The sequence below is a fragment of the Phyllostomus hastatus genome, unplaced genomic scaffold (assembly GCF_019186645.2).
Source record: "Phyllostomus hastatus isolate PE091 unplaced genomic scaffold, TTU_PhHast_1.1 phas_contig_137, whole genome shotgun sequence".
NCBI lineage: Eukaryota > Metazoa > Chordata > Mammalia > Chiroptera > Phyllostomidae > Phyllostomus > Phyllostomus hastatus.
This window is the reverse complement of record NW_025333583.1, coordinates 13910462-13936835: the sequence shown is the minus strand read 5'-3', so window position 1 is coordinate 13936835 and position 26374 is coordinate 13910462. Positions and strand designations below refer to the sequence as shown.

General features: G+C 35.6%; 1 protein-coding gene across 6 annotated transcripts in view; it reads right to left on the bottom strand.

The window, feature by feature from the left end:
* The window catches only part of ERBB4 (erb-b2 receptor tyrosine kinase 4), a 969394-nt gene that overhangs the window by 237985 nt on the left and 705035 nt on the right, over nt 1–26374 (bottom strand). For all 6 annotated transcript variants that reach the window (XM_045852658.1, XM_045852676.1, XM_045852684.1 and 3 more), the window contains exons 13-15: nt 14319–14451; nt 9548–9641; nt 2463–2617 (exon numbers count right to left, since the gene is read on the bottom strand). In XM_045852658.1, coding sequence (XP_045708614.1) covers nt 2463–2617; nt 9548–9641; nt 14319–14451 — 382 coding nt within the window. The remainder of the gene's footprint in view (nt 1–2462; nt 2618–9547; nt 9642–14318; nt 14452–26374) is intronic.

Genomic DNA, 26374 nt, shown 5'->3' with positions numbered 1-26374 from the left:
TAAGGTATTAATCAGATAATTTTATTTTCAGAAAATCATTAAGCAGTATTCAGAGTAAGAACTTTTCTTCTTTAAAAAATGTGATTTGAGAGACTGTTTCCATTAACTTGGTTCTTGAATTATCTAGCTGACATAATATTGGCATATGAAAGAAAAGCTGTTTTCCAAAGTGGAGCTGGCCTGGTGAGCTCACACTTACTAACTAATAGCTCAGTAATTACATGTGCTTAGGAATAAAAATAGTCACTTGTCCCGTCATCTCGCTGCCCCAGTGATCCTTTAGCCTGCGAAGTGCACTCCGTTGGTCCAGAGAAGGCCGCCAAACCACAGTGCTGCACAGCTGTACTGTATAGAGTGGCACACAGGAAAATTTGACATTTCTAAATTCTGTTGTGTGGCTAGGGCCACAGAACTTGAGTGAAGTGAGTGAACCTGGATGATACGGGGACTATTAGAAAAAAGATGGCAGTAAACGAAATGAAAACAAAAATAAAAATACTTCAGGACTGAGTTAGTCATTCCAGAATCCATGTACCTGGGAAAACGCCAGGGAGTACAATATTTGAATTCTGTCTAAGCATCATTTTGGAGGAGTGAATTTGAAAACATCTTTCCATTTGCTGGGAGTTCCCACCTGATCTGGCCAGATTCATTCCCTATTACACCTGCCCACTTCCCTTTGGCCATCTAGCATTTGTGGCTGTGGGAAATTGATCTCTTCATTGTCCCCCCTTCTACTTCCACAATATATGCTTTCTTTTATTTTATAATCATGATTTAACAGGGCTGAGGGGAAGACACACCAGCCATACATGCAGACTACGGCTCCCTATGATCTCACTTTCATTGCCCTAATGGCTTCATTGTAATTAGATTTGCAAAAACAGCAAAAGGCCTCATTTTGAATGGCAACAGCTGTTGACATCAACATTATATTAAATAATTTACTGGTTTAATTTTAGCTGCAAAACAATAAAACCCTCTTGTGGATGATTATTTTAGCCAGTAGAGTTTTCTCTTTCAGTTGCTGATGCTTCTGCTCCAGCGGTGCCAGTTGTTTCTTCATGAAATACTCTTAACCTGAGCATGCCAGAAACTCACAAGGGGAGCAGTTTATCCCTGCTAGTTTCCTTGAAGCACAGTGTCTGTGCAAATATTTTAGGATCCTCAACCTACGGGTTTATGTCTAAACCATTGAGTTGGCATTAGCCCTTCCAAGCTGAATTTGAATTTGAATGGCACACTATAACTTTACCTTTGAGGATCTGCCACTTCACAGAATGACTTAAGCTGATTTCTTGACCTGTAGGAAATTAACAGCATCTGCGAATCGATGTCCTCTTGGCAGAAGAGAATGTTGCTTGCTTCACTTCTTCAGTGTCCCCTAAAAGCTAGCCCTTAATCTGGCAGAAAATCTCTTTATGGGATCTCATGCTTTCCTGCCAGATATAAAATAAGCAAGACGATTCTCAACAAGTGCAAGTGTTTGTATGTGTGTGTGCACATGTGTATGGACACTTGCAATGGACAAGGGGTTTTATGGACACAAGGGGGGTAAAGCATGAGAAACTGCTCTGGTTTCTAAAAGTATTCACCTTCGCAGGAAAGAAAAAGAAAGGACCTTACTAATATGTAGATTTGTTGAAAAAATAGTTGCTGGGATTTGTTAGATAACCAACATTAGTTCCTTTGTAGTCCAGTGCTTTTCTTCTTTCTGTTATATCTTTGTTTTCAACTGTAATAGGTCTCAAAAATAAATCTAATTTTTATTCATTTTATAAGATGTAGTTTTGAAAACCAGAAAAATGTGTTGCCCAATCATTGAACGAAAAAAACAGAAAAAAATTCTACATCAAACAAAAAAAATCTGTTACAAGGCAACCTACAACAAAATTACTTTCACAAAAAGCACTCATAATTTTATTGAAATACATATTACCATGTTCCCTGATTTTTCTGCTACCATTACTTTTGCTTATATTTTCTTGAAGGAGTAATCCAAGGCAGTATTCACCAAAGAGAAATTAAACTATGCCCTAAACTGGTTCTAGCAACAAAGAAGCAGAAACAGAAAACCTGTGGTGAAAATTTACTAAGCACACATCTCAAAAGTATAATCACTATCTTTCTTTCCGAATGACTTCAATCTGCAGTAAATTTGAAAGAATTGCTATACTCCATATAAATTATACCCAACACCAACTTCATGAAGTTGTCAATAAAACAGTTCTAGTTAAGTGTTCCACGGAAATACTTAAAAGGGTATAACTTTGATTCCTGAAGCCCTTTTCTTTAGAAAGGATCTTGCTTAAAATCAACCTACTGAATAGCAAGACGAACAGAATTTTGTGTGAGAACACTATACATGTTGCAGGCTGTGTCAGGGAAGCAGGCCCATGAGTGTCCCTTTGGATCAGCAACACCAAATTCAAGTACGAGTCCTTCTCAGCAGGGATGCTTACCCTTGTGTGCAGTTCGGATGACATGGGTGGCACTCCCGATCCTGGTCAGCATATTTGAATATGAAACTGTTTGCCCCCTGTAAGCCATCTGGACATTTTTCCACACAGTTTGGGCCATCCTTAAAGTGGGAGCACTTTGTACAGTTGTCAGGTCCCTGAGGTGTGAAAAATAAAACAGACAAGGAAAAATGGGTGCTGCTCCCTCTGAAACTGTAGGCATGGGGCTTAGTTACTGAGACTTTACTGCGTGGGCTGTACTCTTCTAGGGAACTGGAGAACATTTTCAGCAACATGAAAGGTGATATAGCTATTGTAGCCTTTTGATCACCAACTTTTCCAAGGACTTTTCCAAGGACTTTTCCAAAGAATATCAGTATTTTCTCTCTGTCATTTAGTCCTGGCTGTAGTAAAAAGCAACCATGTTTGATAACAACACTTTTTCCCCAGGGGCATTTTATACAATCGCTGGAAATATGGAAGATTTCTTCCTAAATAGTCAATGAGGAAAAGAAAATAGTAACAGTCAATGAGGAAAAAGAAATTGTATAATACCAAATTTCATCTAAAAGTAAGATATTAATTCTGGTTGTCCAATGACTATTTATTGAAACAATAAATATTAAAATGAAATATGGTTGAATTATCAGGAATTAGGCAGTTTAGGCCAATATAAATTAATTTCTAAATTATTCTCAATCTCAGTCAGTTTATGATAATGCTAAAAGCAATATACTGCTAATACTTAGGGATTTTACTAAATCACAGAACAATACTGAGAGTCATAAAGAGACACATTCTGGTGGCCAAATATAAAAAATTCCATAATGATAAAGTAAATACATATGAAAAATTAATGGAGAAACATATTTACAACAGATAATATAAATATGAGTATGATTACTTTAAATAAAATTAACTCATTTTAAACAATGGGATGGGAGTAAAAGATAGAAAATTGTACTTGAACAATAATTAAAATAAAATTTAAAAAATTAAAAAATTTAACTAAAAAGAAAAAATAAAAGAAAAATATCAATATTTATGTTTATATATACAATAATTTTCAAGTATGTAGGATGTTAACAAGCAACACAGATCAAATATATTAAATATATCTAAATGTCATAGTAAAAGAAAAATTGTAAACATCTAATAATTTTACAAAAAAACTAATTTGCATTTGGTATGGGGGGCACTGAACATGCAAGAAATGAGTAATATATCCTCCAATCATTCTGAGAACATTTTGATTACAAATGATATTTTCTGGAATGATGACAATGTTTTTACTCATTCAGCTCTTTGGGAAAATGATATTACTTGTTTGAGATTTACTTTCAGTTCTCCTTTTTGAACACCATATTGTCTTAGGCTTCCTCTTTGACCACTTCCTTGGAATTTTTTTTCCCTGATCCATTTCTCCCTGAAACCTACACCCACATGATTCAACAGTTATGACAGGTCATATTGACCACAATTTATAGAGTTAAGATGTAGTAAGTATATTGGGAGATAATGCATTTTGTTAGGTTTATAATTATGAACAATGTGGATTTGGAAGCCAAGGGCAAGTAAACTTCATACAGAGCTAGGTATAGGGCAGGGAGCATGGGAATCGGTCCATTCATGGGAGTGCACTGCATCTGTCCATAAATGTTAACCACAAAGCAGGCAGACTTTGCAATCTGGTAACATAAGGCATCTGGAAATTAAGAAATATAATATTTTAATACTTAAAGACAGAGGCTGCTAGTAAACAATAGTAGTGTAAAAAAGTAAAAATAATCTTAAAGATATTTCTAGAAATCCTGAGACTGTTGAGGTTCAATCAGGCACAGGCATCTGTCTATTTCACTATTTTGGTGTGAGACTTAGAGCTTTGACAAAAAAAAATATCCTATGACACCTAACCCCTATTCAAACTGAAGAGTTTGCTATTGGCAACTTCTTATTTCCTACCAGAAAAGAATACTTCACATGCTTCCAATTTTAACACCTGCTCAAGGGTGCTTAGGCATGTAATGCCTTCTATTATACAAAATCATTTACTACACAAGTATGCTCAGTGGCATGACTTATTGTACAAGACAAGGGATGTGCTGATTTTTTCTTGCAGAACACAAGAATAAAACTTGCAATGAGAAAATTAGGCAGCTATTGTTGCAACTAGAAATCAGAAATGATTTTTCTATCTCAGAAATGGAAATCACATGGAGGGTTATCAGTGGGCAGAGGGAAGAGGGAGAACGGAGGAAAAGTTACAGTGAAAAAGAAGCGTAACTGGTAAGTACAAAGTAGATAAGGAGAGGAAATGGAGAAGCCAAAGAGCTTACATGTGCAATGCATGGACATGAACTAAGTGGGGAGAATGCTGGAGGGAAGGGGGTTACAGGGTGGAGGAGGATAAAGGGGAGAAAAATGAGACAGCTATACTAGCATAATCAATGAAATATACTTAAAAATAAAATAAGATTATTGTAATATAAAATAATGTCCAGGTAAAATCAGAAGATATAAAAATTATGCAATTAAAATTTAATTCACATTTAAACTTTAAGTACATTATGAGATAAATCCTTTTTGTTTTTCTTTGTTTAAGTATTTCTTATTTTGATACAAAACCTAGTACTCTAAGCTGACTTAACTAAAAAAATGTCCTGTCAAATCTGAAAAGAAATGTACTGTTTCTCCATCTCATTTCAATAATAAAGAGCTTTAAAGAAATATATGTGTGTAATGTTTATTATTCTATTATTATATTCCCAAAGCTTTTAAGAATCTAGGTTCAGTCAATGAACTGATAAATGCAATAATAATAATAATAGTAATAGTAATAATAATAATAATAATAAAATAGAAGTGAAAGCAATATTCTTCTTTATCTCTGATTTTAAGCTACACCTGGACTCAATAGTCTAGACAGAAACTATAATAGACACTACGTCCTGATGGAAACATTACATATTTTATTTTCAGTGACAATTGGTGTTTTTCTCTAATAGCTACTATAAGAGACAAAGGTACTTTTCACAGGTATCCAATTCTCTTTCACTTCCAGCCACATGGGATTTTGATATTCTCCTCTCACCAGGGGTGAGGTATATCTTGCTTTGGACAACGTAAATAGAAGGGATTTATGAGACTGCCATTGTTAAACCCTCCAGCCTCCTCTTTCCCTGCTGCCATGGATCAAGGACTCCGTGTAGAGAGGGAGGTGCCATAAATTCATAGCATCTTGGAGCGCTAGATCATCACATGGAAGTGGGCTGCCTTAGAACCTTTTCTAGACTTATAGTGCATTTTACATAACAATTTTTTGAAATATTTTCCTGTAAGCTACTATAAAATGAGGACAGCTACCTTAGTTTTCATGAAAATATATTTTAAAAATCAGTTCTGTTCCCCTATCTCTTCTCTTCTTCTATCTCTCTGGCTTATATTTTGGTTGCCTAAAAGTTTGTCTGATTTCCTTACTTTTCTTTCTTCTCACATGCCATCCTTTACCCTTCTAAATAGTACAGGAGTGGTGAATGAGAGGCAGGAAGAATAAAATGGTTAAAGAATAAATAATAATAGTAAAATAAAGAAGACCAAGTGCAGACAGGCAAGGATACAAAAGCAAAGGCCTCCTCTATTTCAAATCTATTCCTCTTAAGAGTATCCTGGATTCCTGTCGTACTTAAATAGAATAATATCATCCTATTTTATATATAGGTGTCATATCCAGAAAGCATGTTATCCTTATTACAGTACAGACATTCTTGCCTGGGGAAAAAAGGGATGAAAAGAGGGTAAATTTTAGAGTCAGAACTTTTACAATTGTCAGTTCCACGTCTCACTGGCTTGCTGACTTTTTGGTGTAACTTGATAATCATTACAGGTTCAATTTCTGTATAGTTTAAATGAAGAATGTGATGGTATGCACCATACATAAATGTTTGATACATATATATTTATATACATAAATAAGTAAATAAGTAAATATATATGTATATGTATAAAATGTTATTATCAAGAAAACATTGACAGATCAGAAAGGTGTGACTTAAACAGAACTAATCATGAGGGAATTCCAGCTGGCTTTATGACTTTTTTCCTCTATCTCATCTCAGTGTTGGTCTCATAGAGAATTTTCCAGAACCTCTTGGATATCTGAAGTGGTATATGCCTGTTTCACGGCACACAAAATCTCCTCTTCTCTGGTTGTGGTAATGAACCTGTGGACTCAGAAATAGGCAAAAACCTAATATGAACTGTGATGGCTGGGAGCAAGCAACCTCCTAATGAGAGCAAATTAAGGCCATTGTTTGAGCTCAGTCCTGCCAGCTTTTCAGACAGCAGAACCTAGAAGACATGTGTTTGTACCTGCTGAGCATTTCAAGGCCTACTGATCAAGTAATCAAGGAGGTTCCCTTGATTCTGTTCTCTGATCTTTCACAGATGCTGATTCAGCATTATCAAACTTTCCCTACTTTTGCCTCCTCTTATCTCCAGACATACCAACTCACAACTTGAGGCCTGGGTATTGCCTTCTCTACTTTCTAAACCAGCGACTTTCAACCGTTTTCATCTCATGACACACATAAACTAATTAGTAAAATTTTGCAGCCCACCAAAACATATATTTTTGCAGTTGTGACCAAAAATAGGTATATTTTGATTTATTCACATTGGATGTCTATTGTTGTGATGGCTATTGTCACTTTTTTATTTGATAATCTAAGGGAAGAGACGTCAGTGCCTCTGACTAAACAGTTAGGTATTGCATGTTTTACACATTCTTGCAGCACACCAGTGTGCTGGGACATACCAGTTGAAAAATCATTGTTCTGAACATATTAATGCATAGTTTTATCCCTGGTTAGTGATTTTAAATATATGATCCAACAATGCTGTCATTAGAGAATCAAAATGATGTCCTTGAAACAACTTAAGAAAAAAAAAGAAAAGAAAACTATCTTAAAGACACAGACAATAATTGTACGGTGATTACCAGAGGGAAAGGGGGGTGGGAGGAGTTAGAAGAGGGCATAATGGGGATAAAGGGTGATGGCAGGAGCCTTGATTTGGGGTGGTGAACACACAATACAGTATACAGGTAATGTTTTATAGAACTGTGCTCCTGAAATCTACATAACTTTTTAACCAATCTCATCCCAGTAAATTTAATATAAAAGTAAAAAAAAGTTTAAAATTAATAAAAATACCTATTTTTTTTAGCCCTGGCTGGCATAGCTCAGTGGATTGAGTGTGGGCTGTGAACCAAAGTGTTGCAGGTTCGATTCCCAGCAAGGGTACATGCCTGGGTTGCAGGCCATAACCCCCAGCAACCGCACGTTGATGTTTCTCTCTCTCTCTCTATCTCCCTCCCTTCCCTCTCTAAAAATAAATAAATAAATAAATAAATAAATAAATATCTTAAAAAAAAGATCAGAAGGAATAAACACTGAAGCCAGAAAATAATACATATTTTAAAAAAAACCTATTTTTCACTCTTTTAATTAGCAAATACTTTTAAAAATGGAAAAGATACTTAGAATGAGTTTTGTATGTGTATTCTGTAAACTGCCTTAATTCTTTAAAATAACAATAGAATTATAGGCAAATTCTTGATTACTCTAATTATACATTTTCAAAGTCTCGGTCTGTCTAGGAGAGATTTTATGATTCTGTGACTTATGGTCAAGAAGGTACCTAAATATGTTAGTTTTTAAAGAAGTCATATCAATAGCTCCATTTGCTTTGAAACCATGATGAAACTTTATATGCCTGTGTTGTTTCATGACATTCTTTCCAGGCTCTGTGCTTCTCACGTCACAGATACATTGTATTTTCTCTTACTCTTCTTACTGGGGAAAGAAAAGGACTGCGTATGCCCTTTGCATACTTACTTGGGGATCGTTACATATTAAACTGTCTTTAAAAGTTTGGTTTTTCAGGCCAATCACACCACTCCTTTTCCTCAGAGGTCTGATTTTCCAAGCTTAATCATCCTGTGGTAGTCCTCTGAGCTGTCCAAGTTTTCCACATCCTTCTTTAGATGAAGTCCCAGTGTGGCTCACTGGGGCCTAATGGGAGTTTGGAGGGCTCAGTGATATGTTTTTTTTCCTAAGCTAATTAAGTGCAGAATAAGCACTCTGGCAGAAACATCGATACAATTTAATTTTAAAATGAATTTTTATGGAAACTTGATGAGCTCTTGACTATATCCAAATGTCAGTCCTCAAGTCATTTACTGAGAGATGATTGAATACACAAACAAAATGGAAATTTGTCTAAAGAAGAATGACTATGACACTTTGGAATGACAAACTAATACAGACATTTTTATCAAGAGAAAACCTGAATGGTGGGACCCAAAGGGAGGTCTGAAAAGTAATTATCATTCCTCTGTAAGGCTAACTTCAAACTGTGTGAGTATAAATTTAACCACGAAGACTTTCCTGATCCCATACCCTCAGATTTTCCCCTTGCCATGGTATTTATCACACTGCTTTAGACTTTAGTTTGTATTTGGCTTCCTCCTTCTTTCAACCGTCCTTCACAATGTCATCATAGTTAAATAATTAAACACAGAATGTATTACAGTTTACCTCAAAACAAGAACTTTCACATTTGCATAACTTTGCATGTTTTTGCATTCCAGATTTTAATTCAAAGCATAGCTCAAACGTCACTTCTCTATGGCCTTTCTCGATGCCCCACTTTCCATCCCCAGAACAGATTACTTTCTCTCTTAACTGTGTTCCTATAACAATTTATACCTATTAATAATTTATCAATTATTTGGCTTCAACTTAATTACTTGTGCATCTCTCTTTTCAACACTGTGTAATCTTCAGGGCCAACCCCATATCTTCTTTCTGAATACATGATCTGGCACATAAACATTTAAGAAATTGAATTTTGAATATTATATCTCCATGACTACACTTACGCCTTTTAAGGGTGGAATACCAAATGCAATTCCCCACAGCATGCTGCAAACATCTATTGAATGTGTAGTTAAACAATAAGGCAATGACATAGACTTTCCTTCATGACACAGAATAAGCCAACACAACCACAGATGTCCTCGAGCTTACCGGTCCATGGCATGTGAGGATGCCGTCTTCCATCTTCTCACACTGGGGGTCACACTCCACACAGATGGAGCCGTTCGCAAACTCCCGAAATTCGCTGTGGAAACATCAGCTGCATGAGGTGGTGTAAGCAAACAAGCTGTCAACTTAACAAATGAAGTAACATCTGCTAAGAGTCCTATTGGCAGAGTACATTCTAGAGTTTGTTTCTCTCTGTGCCAGGAGCATCGGAATCATTTCTCTGAACATTAAGGAATGAAAGTTCTCCATTAGGAGAAGAGACAAACTGCAGCCAGATGGTTCTCCTTGCCCTCCACTGGGTTCAATGATAGACTCATTCAGGAAACCTCTCTCTGGTGAGAGAGATTACAGACATCTCAAAAAAAAAAGTGTAACTCTTCTGATGACATAGCAGAATTGGTTTTAACTTCTTAAGTAAGGCTGTCACCGCTGGTCTCTCTATAAAATTTTACTCTTAGTGGGAGCTCTGCTTTTTAAACTCTGATAGAACTATTGTCTTTTTCTCATTGCTAAGTTACATGAATATTCCCCCATTCTTGTCCTTCAAATCCCAAGACTCTTTAATTTATTTTTGGTGAAACTTCAAAAACTGCTTTGATTTCTTTTCTTCTTTTAAAATATATGCCTTAGAGAATTAGAGAAAACATCTTTTTTATGGCAGGTTTTATTTTCTTGGACTATTGATCTAATATCACAACATCTTTTCCAGTTTAAATTCTTTTTGAAGTAATGCTATATGATGTAAAATAAAAAATAGTTTAATAGTAACATTCTAAAACTTTTTAATTAAGAAATCTGGGATGATGGTCATCCCTTCACACAACCTTATACACTATGGCTATTTGTAATCTATATCTACTCTAAAATTTTCATTTTGATGATTGAGTATTAGTCATGTACAATAGTTTAAACCACTGTATTCCTACTAATGTATGAGTGAATGAAGTACTGGGTCAAGATAATCTAGAATGTCAGTTATGAGTCATTAACAAAATGTCTAAATAGCTATGGCTACTGTATTGCTCCGTGCCTTTGTATTTTGATGCACCATTCCAAACTAATAGCACTGCAAATATGATAATTTTAAATTAACTAGGTGATAAATTCAAATTAATTTTTCTCTTGAGTGAAATATTTACTTTTTTTATACTGAATTATCTCATTTTGTCACTGTAAAGCCTTAATAAATGAGAGAAGTCCAAAAGTTGGACTCTATTTTCTGTTGTTGAGATTAAGACTACATCTACTTGATTTCTTAAATGAATAGGACACATCAATAGTTAAGTTACATATGAATGCCAATATTTACATGGATTTTACATTTTTAAGTGAGGTGTTGGCCTGTTATGGATTAAACATGTTATGAACTTTCTTAAGTTTAAAATCTCAGTTGTATTAAAACTGATTTTCTTTAGCATGTTTTGTCAACATGAGTGATATAAAATACTCAACTAGGAAATCTTTTAAACATAAAGGGAAAAATGGCCTAGTATTGGGGCTGGGGGAGTAGCTAAATTGTAAAGAGATTCAGAAATGTTATCTGTTTAATGAAATTACATAACAGTTACAGCAATGCCTGTGTCATCAGTGAATTACATTCTCTGTCTACAGATTTCTAGGGTGACTAAAGGGTTATGGTACTAAATAAAGGCCATCATTTTTATGACACTAAAATATAGGTCATGTTTATCTTTCTTTTCTCCTAAATCTCCTTTCCCACACACGGAGTTGAGGTAAAGAGAGTATGTGACTGAAAAACTCATAGAGACAAGCTAGCTGCCTTTTCTTCTCTAGACTGATTTCCATTTGCAGGGCTTCTGGCTCTCTTCCTCTCGGCCCCCAGAACAGGTTCTCCTTGCAGGTTCTCTAACTTCTCAGTATTATTACTGTCTCCATCACAGCCCTTTTTCTTCCAGCTCCTCTAGTGACTCTACTATGATTTTGCCAGTCATAGTAGACTTTCTTGCTATGACTTTCACTTGAATCTGACCTAACAAATCACAGTTTACTGAGCATGAGCTTTGTGTAGAGAGTTTTTTATTACTTGTGTTTTCTGCTATACATTTTTCAGTGTGCTGTGTGCCTGCTATCTTAGCCAGTCCTACCATCAATAGCAAATACTTTGAAGTCAAGTCTTCCCTAATTTAAATTCCAGCATCCACACTAATATTTCCAGGATTTAAAATCCTTAACTTCTCTAAGCTTCGATTGTTTAAGTATCCTTTGTAAAGGGGAAAAAGAACATTTCAGGGAAAGGTTTTGATTATTAATTGTGAAAATGCTTATAAAGAGCTTAGACTGGCACTTGTTTTGATTTTTTGTTTTATTCTAAAAGTTTCAGAAGTGTTTAATCACAGTGCCAGATAAGAAGATTTTAAAGATCTCATTGCAATTAGCTTTCTCTTTCATTTTGATTGCTTGTGCATTGTAGTTAAGAGTTGGCAAAATCCAGGGACTCAAATTATTTGAGTTTGAGTATTAATAGCCAGAAGTTGACTAATTTTCTTCTAACCTTTTAAAAAGCTCTTTATTTAGGATTGCTTCTTATATGATAATCAACCTCGTTTATACACATATGAATAAGATTTTGGTAAATGTCATACTATATTTGTGTTTAATTTTAGTAGTTTTTCAGGTGATGGTTCTACCTAACCATTTAGTCAGCCCAGATTAACAGACACAGAAATAGTAACAATTTTAATGTTAAGAATTTTAAGAAAATTTGTTATCTATCTTCTCATTTCATAATCACAACTATTTTATGAAGTTGACAGCATTACTATTCTTATTTTCATATAAGAAAACTGAGTTAACAATAATTAGCTTATTTGTGTATGGTTGGGCATTTCAAGTAGGAAGTGATGAAGTTAGGTTTTGAATTCAGCTTCCCTCAAAGGCTGTCTTAACCATCAGGCAACGTTAGAAGAAATTATCCAATACCACAGGGCTGGAGATGGAGTAATCTATCATGTTTGGGCAGGCAAGATTCACAAGAGATTCTTACAAGATAATACCATTTATTATCTTTTAAATTAACTCCGTGAGTATGGTTTTCTAAGGCCCCATTACTACCGCAAAATACATGAAAAGCATTACATTTCCTTAATACATTTGATTTAATGACATGGTAAATGTCAAATTTTTAGAAACAGTCTGGTAATTATTGTCGTTTCTTTAGGAAACAGTATTTTTCCTTTGCTTAGTTTTCACTGTTTTGCCACCAGTTGAGACAGAGGCTGGGGTATACATCCACATATTTATCAATTTTATATTTTTGATAAGTTTAAAACTAAAATATTAAAGAAAAGCAATGGCATCCAGAAAGGAAAAAAATGAATGTGATGCCTTGCATCACAGTGTTGGTTTGGTTCTTCTGCAGGGGCTTGACTGTGGGCAATACAGACTCCACCAGTTCTCACTGATTGGAATTGCACAGATACATTTAATTCAGTTTTAGTGTAACCTTCCCTTCACAGAATTAAAGTCTATTAGTTTCATTATAGTGGCATGGATTGCCACACACAAATAAGCATATTTGACTGGAGGTATTTTATGTACAGAAAATATCACACTTTCATAATAATAAACAAGCATGAACACATTTCAATGAGACAAACAGCACATAATTTACTATTCATTATCAAATTTATGAGCTGATTGTACCTTATAAAATTATAAGCTGAAATTTTCCTGAAAAACTATCAAATTATTATTTAAAGATTTTGTTCCTTTATAAAAAATTAATCTTTTTCCCAAAAAATTCCTTGGACAGGATTAATTGAGGTCATCCTTCAAAGAAGAGACATATCAATATCCTTATGATTCTGATATTTCTATCTTTCTAGTGTAAAATGCAGAAGTATAATGTTACCTGGGATCATGAAAAGGGTTGTTAAAATGAGACAATTCATGGGGCAGAAGACATTAAATAAAGAAATTCAAAACTACACATTTAAAAAAACTGTTGAAAGCACTTTCTGTGAGCAATATTAAAAAAATTTGACTCAGGGACAGTATGAAAAAATGTATTATCACACTAATGAAGGACAACTACGATGCGTGAAATGGTATGTGATGATAAAGTGATTTTATGAGTATATAAAATGGCAGGCAGCAAGGTATATACTAGGTTTTATTGTAGTAGTAGAAGAAATTTAAGGCACTTGACTTAAAATATTGCTTAGGTTATCTTTAGAAAGTGGCAGAACACTTAGAAAAACCTATTCAAGTAGAAACTATGAGGGTAGTTTTTCTATAGGACTAAGCAGTTGTCAGAGACATAGAAAAATGCGCACCATTCCTAATACCAAATCAAATAGACATGCAACCTAAATTGAAAAAAAAAGTTATATATAATTGTAGATGACTACTGATAGATAGTATGAGAAAAAAGATTATTGGGACATATAAAAGGAAAGATCACTTACAACAATCCTTTTTATAAGAATAGAAATATAGTTTTCAATTTGCTTAAGAGAAATTTCAATATTTTGTTAAGAATTATCTATTCTGTTACATGTTTTTTAAATGTAAATAAACTCAATATATACTTGGACTTGTTATTTCAAATAATGTAATTTTCTCTTTAATTAATTTTATATAAGTCGTCTCCTTAACGCAACAAAAGCTCTCTTTGAAAAATCTTGGCCAGGATAGCCATACTGAAATTTTACAATATTCTTGTCATTTTAAAATCTGAACCGAACAGCACCTCCAAGGTCACGGGGGACAGGCGACATGTGGGATGCCTTACCCGTCATAGAGATTACAAGACTCTATGCAGCTCCTGCCCCTGCTGAAGCGGCGGCAGGACAGGCACTGGTCTGGCCCGGGTCCCCAACAGCCATCGCTTGAACACAGATGGTTGCACACCATTCCTTCAGCAGCTGAAAAAAACACCAGAATGAAGAGGAAGTAAACAGAAGCACATGTCAAAACCTACAAGTTTAATATATACACCTTCCTGAGGAACGCCATCTCTGTGGGAGTTGGACTGAAAGAGGTCTACAGCAGACAGCTTCGGTAGCCTGTGTGGTCGCCGCAACTCACAGTATCTGCAACTTCCTCCTATGGCAGCGCTTGGTCACTGTGTCTGTACAGCAACAGTGCGCTTTTAATAAAACAGAACAAATGTCAATTGTCTATGTCTAAACTCTATGGTGGACATGTTAAAGAAATTAGCCCTCCCATTAAGGAGAGGACAAACCACACCTTTCTGAAGCCCACCCTTTGTTCCACAATCACACCAAACTTTTGGCTTCAATTCCATACAACAGCTTCATAAAGAAAGAGAACAAATGATACTTGTTATAAAACAGAAATAATATTAAAAGAGGAAATGGATAAAAAAGCAAATATATGGAAAAAACAAGAAGGTGGGGAAGAAATAGAAATTAAATACTGTACAAGTTTACTGGTGTCTGCTGTACTCCGATGAGGCATTCTGATCTGCATTTCCCAAATGATTAAAGATATTGATGATTTTTTGATGATGAACTCCTTTAACTTAATTTTAATGTAATTATTTGATAGCCATATACTTTGTTTGGTGAAGTGTCACCACATCTTATGTCAATTTTATATTGGATTGATTGTTTTCTTAGTATGGAGTATTGAGAGCTCTTTCTATATTTTGTAAATATTTTCTTCCAGTCTTAGCTTTGTCTTTTCCTACTTTGAACACTGCCTTCTAATAAGAACTTTTAATTTTGGTTAAGTACAATTCATCAATTTATTTTTTATGAATTGTACTTTGGGTATCATACCTAAGAAATCTTTGTCTAACCCAAAGTAACATAGTTTTTCTCTGATGTTTTCTTTCAGAAGTTTTAAGAGTGTGGCTGTTACATTTAGGTGCATGATCCATTTTGAGCTAGTTAATGTGTATGGTATTATATTAGTCAGGGTTCTTCAGAGAAACAGAGCCTGATTTTAAAATACTGAATTAGACTTGTATCCCTGTAATAAATCCCACTTGGTTATGCTTCATACTCAATTTTACATATTATTGAATGCTATGTACTACCCTGAGAGATAGAATAGTTCATACTTTTAATTTTTCTGTGGCATAGGGTACTCTTTGTTCATATTTGGGTGCTAATCTTCAAACCTCTCATGCAAAGTAGGAATATTCATTCATTTTACAGATGGGCAGAGGCTCAGAGAGGCTGAGCTGCCCAAGGCCACAAGTGTCAGAGTAGGGGTTTAAGCACCATTCTGCCTCCTCTCTTTACTGCCCAATAGGGATGAAAGTTCCAGCTCCCTGTTCTGCCTGACACTACCTGGTGGGGAGGTGGGCATTGCATTACAACCAGGTGAAGGTAGGAAGCTGGGGAGCCTACACATCTCACTCATTTGCTTGCATGGATGAACCTGGGGTCACAGTTTGTTTGTTTGTTTGTTTAATTATTTTGGTGTTTGGCTTGGGTAGAACAGCTATTGTCTAACAGGTTTTTGTCTTGCTAGTTTGCACCTCTCCAGGCCTTCTGTTTAGAAGAGAAAACAGGCTTTTGTTGGGGGCTATTTTGGTCTGCACCTGTTGGTGTTTCTGAGTTGCCAATATCTACACCTTTACATACAGGATACATGAGACAAAAATAAAACAGAACTCACATCTGTGTGTTTCTGGGATTCTAAGGTGCTAAATTTGTCTTTTTTTTTCTTCACCTTCCAAAATTTTATTCTATTCTTTATATGTAATGTTTGGGGGTTTTAGTTGTACTTAGCAAAAGGACTAGAGAAAAGTATATCTACTTCATCTTCCCAGAAGCAGAAATCTAGTATACATGTTTAAGTCACTGTGGTCTATTTTCAAGAAATACTTTACCACTTCAGGCATACTCTAAAAACCTGAAAGTAAGTTGATCTATTTATTTCACCAACTCATATTCTTTTTTTTAGTTTGGAAACCTCTCGTTCTTGTCTCTTCTCCCTCCATAATCCAAGGGTGACAGAACTCTACAGTACAAGGAAGGGAGGAAAGCTGGAAGATATTTATAAAAAAATTGTGTATTTATTCTTACATGGTTAAACTTCTGTCACCTTCAAAGGCTCTTCTTTTGATAAAATACACCTATTGAGATGTCTTTCCAATTGCTCAAACCAGTTTTTGAACTCTTCAATTTTTATGTCTTTTAGTGCTTCTACTTTTTTTGTTTGTTTCTCCTCTTTCGCACAGGCAAAACATTTCTCTTTGTGTACTGCTTTCATCAGGGGAAACAAAAAAAAGTTGCTGGCAGCAAGATTGGGTGAATAGGGAGGGTGGGGCAGAGGAATCATGCTAATTTTGGTCAAAAACTGCTGAATGTGCAGTTCAGTGTGGGCAGGTGTGTTCGTGAATCACCCATCATGAACGGAACAAAAGGCTTTGAAAGAGTCTTCAAAAAAAATCACTGAAGTTGAACACAACCTCTCACAACAATGCCAGTTGATACACTGATGCAGATGGGTTCCTAGAACACTTACCTAGCAGGGGAAGCCAGTACCAGGAGGGGTCTGCCCCTAGAAGATAATTCCTCTTTTGGGGGTCCCCCTTGTATGCAGAGGGGTGAAATCTCTTTGCTTTGATTTTCTTATGTATCCTTTGACTTTAGTTGGAGAGGAGGGTTTTAGCTTTACTCAAGCTACCTTCACTTTTGCTGCTTACTGCCCCCCTTAGTCTGTATTCAAATGCTCAATTACAGAGCAATTTTGGATTAGGGAAACAGTATCTATTGGAGAAAAGCAATAATAAAGAGAAAACTATAATGATTACTTTCTTTTCATTCATTCCAAACCAGTAGATGATGATGTGGAAGGATGGTTGATCATTTCCTCCAAAGTGAAACCAAGGAAAGTGTCTCCACACAGCACAGAACAAAAGGCCAAGGATGCTACCTCTTTGAAATTCTTAAGAGAAAAGAAGTTTTTGATCAATGCCAAGAATTCAACAGCCCTTGGACCTCCTCCCTACACGGGAAGGAGTAGGAGGCCTATTCAATAGCTGACAGTACACAAGGCCACTGTAAACCTCTCTAAAGAGACTTTACCGATGTAGTTATTAGGCAACCTTTAACTTTCTCTGTGTTTTCTCTGGAATCTGTGAAATAGATTTTTCTTTATCTCATATGAATTTTCCTGGTATGCTAAAAATTTATTGATGAAAGGAAACTTGACTTGGGGTGGTGAACATGTAGTACAGTATACAAATGATGGGTTATAGAATTTCATTCCTGAAACCTATATAATTTTTCTAATCCTCACCCAAGGACATGTTTATTGATTTTAGAGAAAGAGGAAGGGAAAGAGAAGAGAGAAAGATCAATGTGAGAGAGAAATATTGATTGGTTGCCTCCAAAATGTGCCCTGACCAGGGATAGTCCTAGGAACCCAGGCATGTGCCCTCATTGGGATTTGAACCCACAACTTTCAGTTGTATGGGACAGCACTCTAATCAAATAAGCCACCTGGCCTGGACTGAAACCTATATAATTTTATTAACCAATGTCACCCAATAAATTCCATAAAAATAAAAAAATAACAAAAATATTAGAGAGATAATACTGTTTGGTATTTTGACCTTTATAGATAATATTGAACTTGTTCATTAAAAGATGGGCAAGTGTAACTAGTGGATCTTGTTACTGTGCTGCATGTGTAAAAAACTTGAAGCATGTGCAATTATGGCCAACATTTATTTTTCCAGCTTTATTGAGATAAAATTACTTATAGTATTGTGTAAGTTTAAGGTGTGCAATGTGATCTGATATATTTATATATTGCAAAATATTTACCACACTAAATTTAGTTCACACATGTTTTATCTCAAATAATTACCCATTTGTTATTGTTATGTTGAGAATATGGAACCTGCATTCTCTTTTTTTAATGTATTTTATTGATTATGCTATTACAGTTGTCCCATTTCCCCCCTTCTCTCCCCTCCACCCTGTACCCCCTCTCCCACCCACATTCCCCCCTTTAGTTCATGTCCGTGTGTCATACTTATGAGTTCTTTAGCTTCTACATTCCCCGTACTATTCTTGCCCTCCCCCTATCTATTTTCAACCTACATTCTGTGCTACTTATTCTCTATACCTTTTCCCCCCTCTCCTCCTCCCACCCCCCCCTGCTGCTAGCCCTCCATGTGCCCTCCATTTCTGTGGTTCTGCTCCTGTTCTAGTTGTTTACTTAGTTTCTTTTGGTTTTGCTTTAGGTGTGGTTGTTAATAATTGTGAGCTTGCTGTCCTTTTACTATACATGTCTTTTCATTATCTTCTTTTCTTAGTAAGTCCCTTTAGCATTTCATAAAATAAGGGCTTGGTGATGATGAACTCCTTTAACTTGACCTTATCTGAAAAGTTCTTTATCTGCCCTTCCATTCTAAATGAGAGCTTTGCTGGATAGAGCAATCTGGGATGTAGGTCCTTGTCTTTCATGACTTGGAATATTTCTTTCCAGCCCCTTCTTGCCTGTAAGGTCTCTTTGGAGAAATCAGCTGACAGTCTGATGGGAACTCCTTTGTAGGTTACTGTCCCCTTATCTCTTGCTGCTTCTAGGATTCTCTCCTTCGTTTTTACCTTGGCTAATGTAATTATGATGTGCCTTGGTGTGTTTCTTCTTGGGTCCAACTTCTTTGGGGCTCTCTGAGCTTCTTGGATTTCTTGGAAGACTGTTCCCTTTGCCAGATTGGGGAAGTTCTCCTTTATTATTTGTTCATATACGTGCTCAATTTGTTGCTTTTCCCTTTCCCATTCTGGTACCCCTATAATTCGGATGTTGGAACATTTAAAGGTGTCCTGGATGCTCTTAAGCTTTTCCTTGATTTTTTTGAATTCTTATTTCATCATGCTTTCCTACTTGGTTTATTCTATCTTCCTTCTGGTCCACTGTATTGTTTTGAGACTCAGATTCCTTCCTTTCACTATTGGCTCTCCTCCGTATATCTTCCTGCATCTCTTTTATGGTAACCTGCATCCTTTCATCTAATTTGCGCCTAAAATCAACCAATTCTGTGAGCTTTCTGATCACCAGTGTTTTGAACTGTGCATCTGATAGATTGGCTATTTCTTGGTAGCTCAAAAGGATGAGTCCTGGGGGACTGATCTGTTCTGTTGGAAACATGTCTTATGTCTTTCCCTGTCTCTCCTTTTTTTTTTTTTCCGGTTTGGTCGCTCTAGTTACGGTGGGGGGCGGAGCCTTAGGTGTTCACAGGGCTGGGCACCCCAGTCGCTAGATTGTGACGTTATATGTGGGGGCGGGGGTAGGAGCGGGGACAGGAGGGAACAATGGCGGTAGTTCCGTTCTCCTGGGCTCAGACCCTTCTTTGGGATCCTGGGCTGTGAGCTCTGCCCTGGTCCACAATCGCTGCCTCACTGGGTCCGCCAGCCACAGCTTGCGCACTCAGGGATCACCGCTGCGTTCTTGCGCCCCGGATGGCTGTCGCGCAGATTTTGCGCCAAATTTTCCCCGACCTCCGCGCACCGCCGACCCGTGCCAGCCCCGCGCCCACCTGGCTCGTCGTATCCTACCAGTCTGGATGCACGGGTCTACATCAACTTCTTGGCTGTTCGACTTCCACTCAGATAAATCCTCTATCAGTTCTGGGTGTTATTCTATCTGTAAATTATTGTTGTAAATTATTGTTGTTCTAATCTTGGTTGTGCGAGGAGGTACGGTGCATCCACCTATTCCTCCATCTTGCCGGAAGTCAGTGAACCTGCATTCTCATAGCAATGTTCGAGTGTGCAATGCAGTATTGCTATCTGTAGTCACCCCATTGTACCTCGGAACCTGGAACTCACTCATCCTATAATGGAAAGTGTGTACCCTTTGACCCACCTCTCCCCATTCCCACCCTTCCCCCACTCAGGCCCTGGCATTCACTACTTTACTCTCTGTTTCTATGAGGTGGATGTTATATATTCCACACAGAAGTGAGATAATATACTATATAACTTTCTCTGTTTGACTTAATTAACTTAGCATGATGCCCTGAAGATCTATCCATGTTATCACAAAGGTAGGGTTTCCTTCTTTTTATGGCTGAATAATATTTCATCCTATCTATCTACCCAATCACATCTTTATCCATTCACCTGTTCATGGACACTTATTTTATTTCTATATTATAGCTATTGTGAATAATGCTGCAGTGAACATGGGAATGCAGATATTTTTGAGATCCTGACTTGATTTCCTCTTGCTACTTCACTAGAAGTAAAATTGCTTTGTCATATGGTATTTTTTTTAATTTTTGAGGACCTTCCATATTGTTTTCCATAGTATATGTATCAAATTAGAACCCTTCTCCCCACATTCTCACCAGCACTTCTTATCTCTTCTCTTTTGAAAATAGCTATTCTAACAGGTGTGAGCTGATATCTCATTGTGGTTTCAATTTGTTTTTCCCTGGTGATTGGTGGTATTGAATACCTTTTCATGCAGGTGTTGGCCATTTCTATGTCTCCTGTGGAGAAATGTCTATTCTAGTCCTCTGCCCATTTTTAATCAGATTTTTTTTTTGTAATTCAGTTGCATGAGTTCTTTATATCCTTTGAATATTAACATCTTTTCAGATATATAATTGGCAACTATTCGGTTGGCCAAAAATGTCTATGCTTATTTCTGTAAAATAAAAGACACATTTTTCATTTTCAACAATCACTTTATTTATTTGGATATTTTGACTATGTTGGCTACTGCCTACATGGTATAACATTGATTGTTCTCAGTTAACATCTTGATTCGATCACTATCAACTTCAGCTGGTCTACTCAACCATGCAGCATTGTCCAACGAGAAATTTCCAGCACGAAATTTAGCAAATCAGTTTTGACAATTGGATCACGCACAGCACCTTCCCCATACATGGCACAAATCTTTTTTGTGTGTTTCAGTTGCATTTTTACCTTTTTTGAAATAATAAAGCATAAATGCCAAAGATGTTGCATATTTTCTTCCATCTTCAATATTAAAATGGCTATACAAAAATTCACCAGTTTTGCTGGGTGTTTTTAATGTATGGTGATAAGACAGCTGTCACAATACAATCTAACAAAATGGTTTCAAATGAAGTTGGAGACAACTAAGCCCTACCAGAACATCTTATAAACAAAAAGGAACTTTTTGGCCAACCCAATACTTTCTCCCATTCTGTAGGTTGCCTATTCATTTTACTTTGAAAAAAAATTTCAGTTCCACTTGTTTATTTAGTTCCACTTGTTTATTTCTGATTGTTGCTTCTGCTTTTGGTATTATAATCATAACATTATTGCCAAGATTAATATCAAGAGGCTTATCTCCTATGTTTTATTTTAGGAGTATTAGATTTTTTTTGTTTGTTTTACATTTAAATCCTTAATCAATTTTGAGTTAATTCTTTAGACTGGTGTAAGTTATGGATCTAATTTCATTCTTATGTATGTGAATGTATACTTTAGCAAGCATAATTTTTGAAGAGACTTTCCTTTCCCTTTCTTTGGCTCCCTTAACAAATATTATTTAACCATTTATGTGCAGGTTTCTTTCTAGGCTCTTGATTCTGCTCCATTGGTCTATGTTCCTGTTTTTATTCCACTACCATATTGTTTTGATTACCATAGCCTTATAATATAGTTTGCAATCAGGAATTGTGTCTTCAGGTTTGTTTTTTCTTCTCAAGATTACTTTGGTTTTCTAGGGTCTTTTGTGGTTCCATATGAATTTCAGTAATGCCTTCAGCAATGTTTTTCTTTTTATTTCTGTGAAAAATGTCATTGGGATTTTGATAAGAATTCTATTGAATCTATAGATGTTTTAGGGTATTATAGATGTTTCAACAATATTTTCTCTTCTAGTACATGGCCCTAGGATATCTTTCCATTCATGTGTGTCTTCTTCAATTTCATCAGCATCTACTAGTTTTATCTCCTTTCCTCTAATATCTTTGGTTTTAGCTCGCTCTTATTTTTCTAGTTCCTTGAGGTGTAAAGTTAGGTTATTTGAGAGCTTTCTTTTCAATATAGGCATTTATATTAAACTTCCATCATAGCCCTGCATTTGCTACATCATGTAAGTTTTGGTATGTCATGTTTCAATTTCCATGTTTTAAGGCATTCATTAACTTCTCTTTTCATTCCATCTTTGACCTGATGCATGTTTAGTAGTTGTTAAATAATATGCAATTGTGAATTTTTCAGGCTTCCTCCTGCTACTGATTTCTAGTTTTATGTCATTGTGGTTAGAATGGATAGCTGATATAACTGCAATCTTTTTAAAACTGCAAAGGCTTGTTTTTTGACCTAACCTATGATCTATCCTGGAAAATATTTCACGTGTGCTTGGAAGACTATATATTGTTACGTGGAATGTCCTATATATGTCTGTTAGGGACATTCGGTCTAAAGTATAGTTCAAATCCAATGTTTCCTTATTAGTTTCTATCCGGATGGTCTATCCATTTTTGAAAGTGGACTATTAAAGTCCCCTACTATTATTATTTTGTTGCCCATTATTCTCTCTGGATCTGCTTAGGTGTTCTGTTGTTGGTCACTCATCTACTTATAATTATTATATCTTCTTGATAAATTAATTCATTTTTACTTATAATGTCCTTGGTTGTTTCCTGTCACATTTTCTACTTAAAGTTTACTTTGTCTGATATTAGTGATACTATGCCTGTTTTCTTTTTGGTTTCCTACTAATACTCTCTTTTTTGCCTAAAACTATTTGAGTTGGGACCTGGGGAGGCAGTTCTGATAGAGGAATACATGAAAGGCAAAAATGACAGCAGTGACAAAGTATTGAAAAGCCCTGGAATATTCTTAGAACACTGAGCACATATAAACTATCTCTCAGAAAGCATATTAACTTAAAAAAAGCCAAATAAATTCATAAATGTGTTGTTGAAACTATAAAGTGTTGGGTTGGCCAAAATGTCCATATGATTTTTTCCATAAAATAAAAGAGACATTTTTCATTTTCACCAATAAGTTTATTGATGTAGATATTTTGAGTATGTTGGTGATCTCCTGCTTTGGCCTCTTGTGGGTAGAGGCCAGCGGTGCTGCTAAACATCTTCCAATGCCTAAGACAGCCCCGCAGCAAAGACTTTTTTGGACAAAATGTCAATAGTACCAAGAAACATCACAAACCACTTTTGACACATTCGATCAGTCACCGCACTATCTCCATATACTGCACAAATATTTTTTTGGGTGTGTTTCAGTTGAGTTTTTACCTTTCTTGGAATAATGAAGCATAATGTGCCAAAAATGTGTATTTTCTTTCATCTTCAATATTAAAATGTTTGCAGAAAATTTCACCAATTTTGATAAGTATTTTTAATGTATGCTGATATGGCAGCTGTGACCATATGATCTAACAAAATTGTTTCAAATGACATTAAAGACAACTAAGCACAAATAGTCATTGCACAGCAAAATACAGAATGGACTTTTTGGCCAACCCAATAAATAAAAACCAATAGTACAATTTCTTGCACTATAATTAGTCAAACAATGTATAAATGAGCATTAAATATCTCCTTTGTTGTCTTGAATGTGTTATATTAGCAAAAGGAAAAACAGATCACTACTTATATAATGCTTTTTAAGTTCATTTTTTATCTTTGCCTCCCCAAACTGTTATTAAATATATGATTTTAAGTTACCCAGCTGTGAATTTTCCTACCATAGATCTTTTTAAGAGAACAAACCCTTACAAGAAGTGAGTTAAAAGAACAATGTGTTTTTAAGATATATTTTCGACTATAGAATAGTAGGGAGAATATGGGGGATATTATCGAGTACAGTAGAGTTTTTAAAAGGATTTTCCACAGACACCTGCCTCAGAATGATCTGGAATATATTAAAAGTGCAGAATCCTGGGTCTTCATTGTCTGCATTAGTTTTCACTGTCTTTACTCTCTGTGCTAGTTTTCTAGCCTGATGTAGCAAAATGCTACACAATAGATTGCTTATAATAACAGTAATTTCTTCTCTTATAGTTCTGGATTTCAAAATCAAGGTGTTGGCTGGCTGAGTCCTTCTTGAGAGCCAAGAGTAAGAATCTGTCTAAGGCACTCTCCTGGCTTCTGGTGGTGGGGGGAAACCCTTGCTGTTCTTGGCTTAGAGCTGCCGAGCTCTAACTCCATTCACCGTCCCTGCCATCACTCGGGCGTCTCCCCTCTGTGTGTGTCCTTACACAGTGCTCTCCTCCGTGTGTGTCTGTTGCTGTGTTTCTTCTCATAATGATGCAAGTTATATTGGATTAAAAGCCTATTCTAATCCAGTATAAACTCATGCACATTTTAATTACATCTACAAGGAACCTCTAAGCTGTATAAACTCACATTCATGGGTGCCAGGAGTTGAGAATTCAAAAACATAATTTTTTCAGGGGAGCGGGGAGTGACACAGTACAAACCACAATACTACAGAAACGATGACTGGAAATTGGAGCCCAGACTTAAAAGGTTTGGCTTTCAGTTTTGTCAATTACTGATCTACAGGCATGGCGTTAAATGTTGCTATTTGTGATAAAAACTGAAGTCGGCAGTAATCCTGGCTATGACTGCTGAGAGTCCCTTCATTCTTTTAGAATTTCTAGGTTACAAACAGAAAGAATTTCATTTCTGAAACTGTAACTGGTTATTACCCTTTTGGTAAGAACACAGAGAACATTTTGCAGCATTGGTAGTAATTAGATACTGTGCTATTTCAAATGCAGTAAGAAAATCGTTTGATTTTTTTTATAAGGAATAGTGTATTAGTGTAATACTTTGGTAATAAAAAATCTCAGAAATACAATTAAGATTTTCTACATTCTGATTACTTAGAAGAATGTTGATTTTACTATATTCTAAGTTACGCACTTTATAATCCATACTGTGCTATGGTTTGCTGAAAAGCATGGCAAATGCAGGGGGTTCAGTAATTAGTAATTAACTATAGTGGTTCAATTTCTTTTTTTTAAATTCATGCTAAATGAGGTAGATTTTTCTACTATCAAATTTCAAAGAACATCAAAATTATAGAAAAATATAATAATCTTTGTGAACAAAACAGTGTTCTATATCACCAAATATTAGTTTCCTGAACCAGTGTACTAAATTCACATTGTGTGAATATTTTTGTAAATGATTAACTCTGTTACTTATAAAGCCAGTCTTAAAATGCTTTAATTACAAGCGAAAAGGAAAAAATCATTATAGGGGAGTTACACAAAGGCCTTTTCATCATTTAAAATCTCAGGAGATTGTTTTCAAAGTCCTTAATATCTAGGCTCCAGTTCATAACTCTCTTACTCCTTGCATGTCTGCCACTGGGTTACATGCTACTTGCAAAGTTATGACTCAGTTCTCAGATAATGGAAATTCTTCTTCTGCCTAATCCAAGAAGGCCCTTAATTTCTTAAAAAAATAGAAATAGTTATACTTTATAGGGTCATAGTGAATATTAAAGGAAATTATACAGATTGAGAGAGTTTGTCATTTTTCCACTCTTTTGCTTCTAAAAGACTGCAAACACCTATATTCAGAGAGAAGAGATGGATTATGAAATAAATAATGTTTGATCAATATCCTAATCAATTAAAGATTTAAAGAATGATGCGGTACCAAAACTTCCAGATGGGTTAAAAATTTCAATACAGTTTATAAAGTACTAGAAGAAAAAACCTAAGACTGTGGCAATATTATAATTATAGAGGGAAAAGAAGAAATATTCAATTAACTAGATAAAAACACAGAATGTTTATAAAAAAATAAAAGTTTTTTTTTAAGTTACCTATGAGAGGGAAAGTTATACATAACACATTTAAGAGACAAAAATTCAATGCATTTAATTTGTG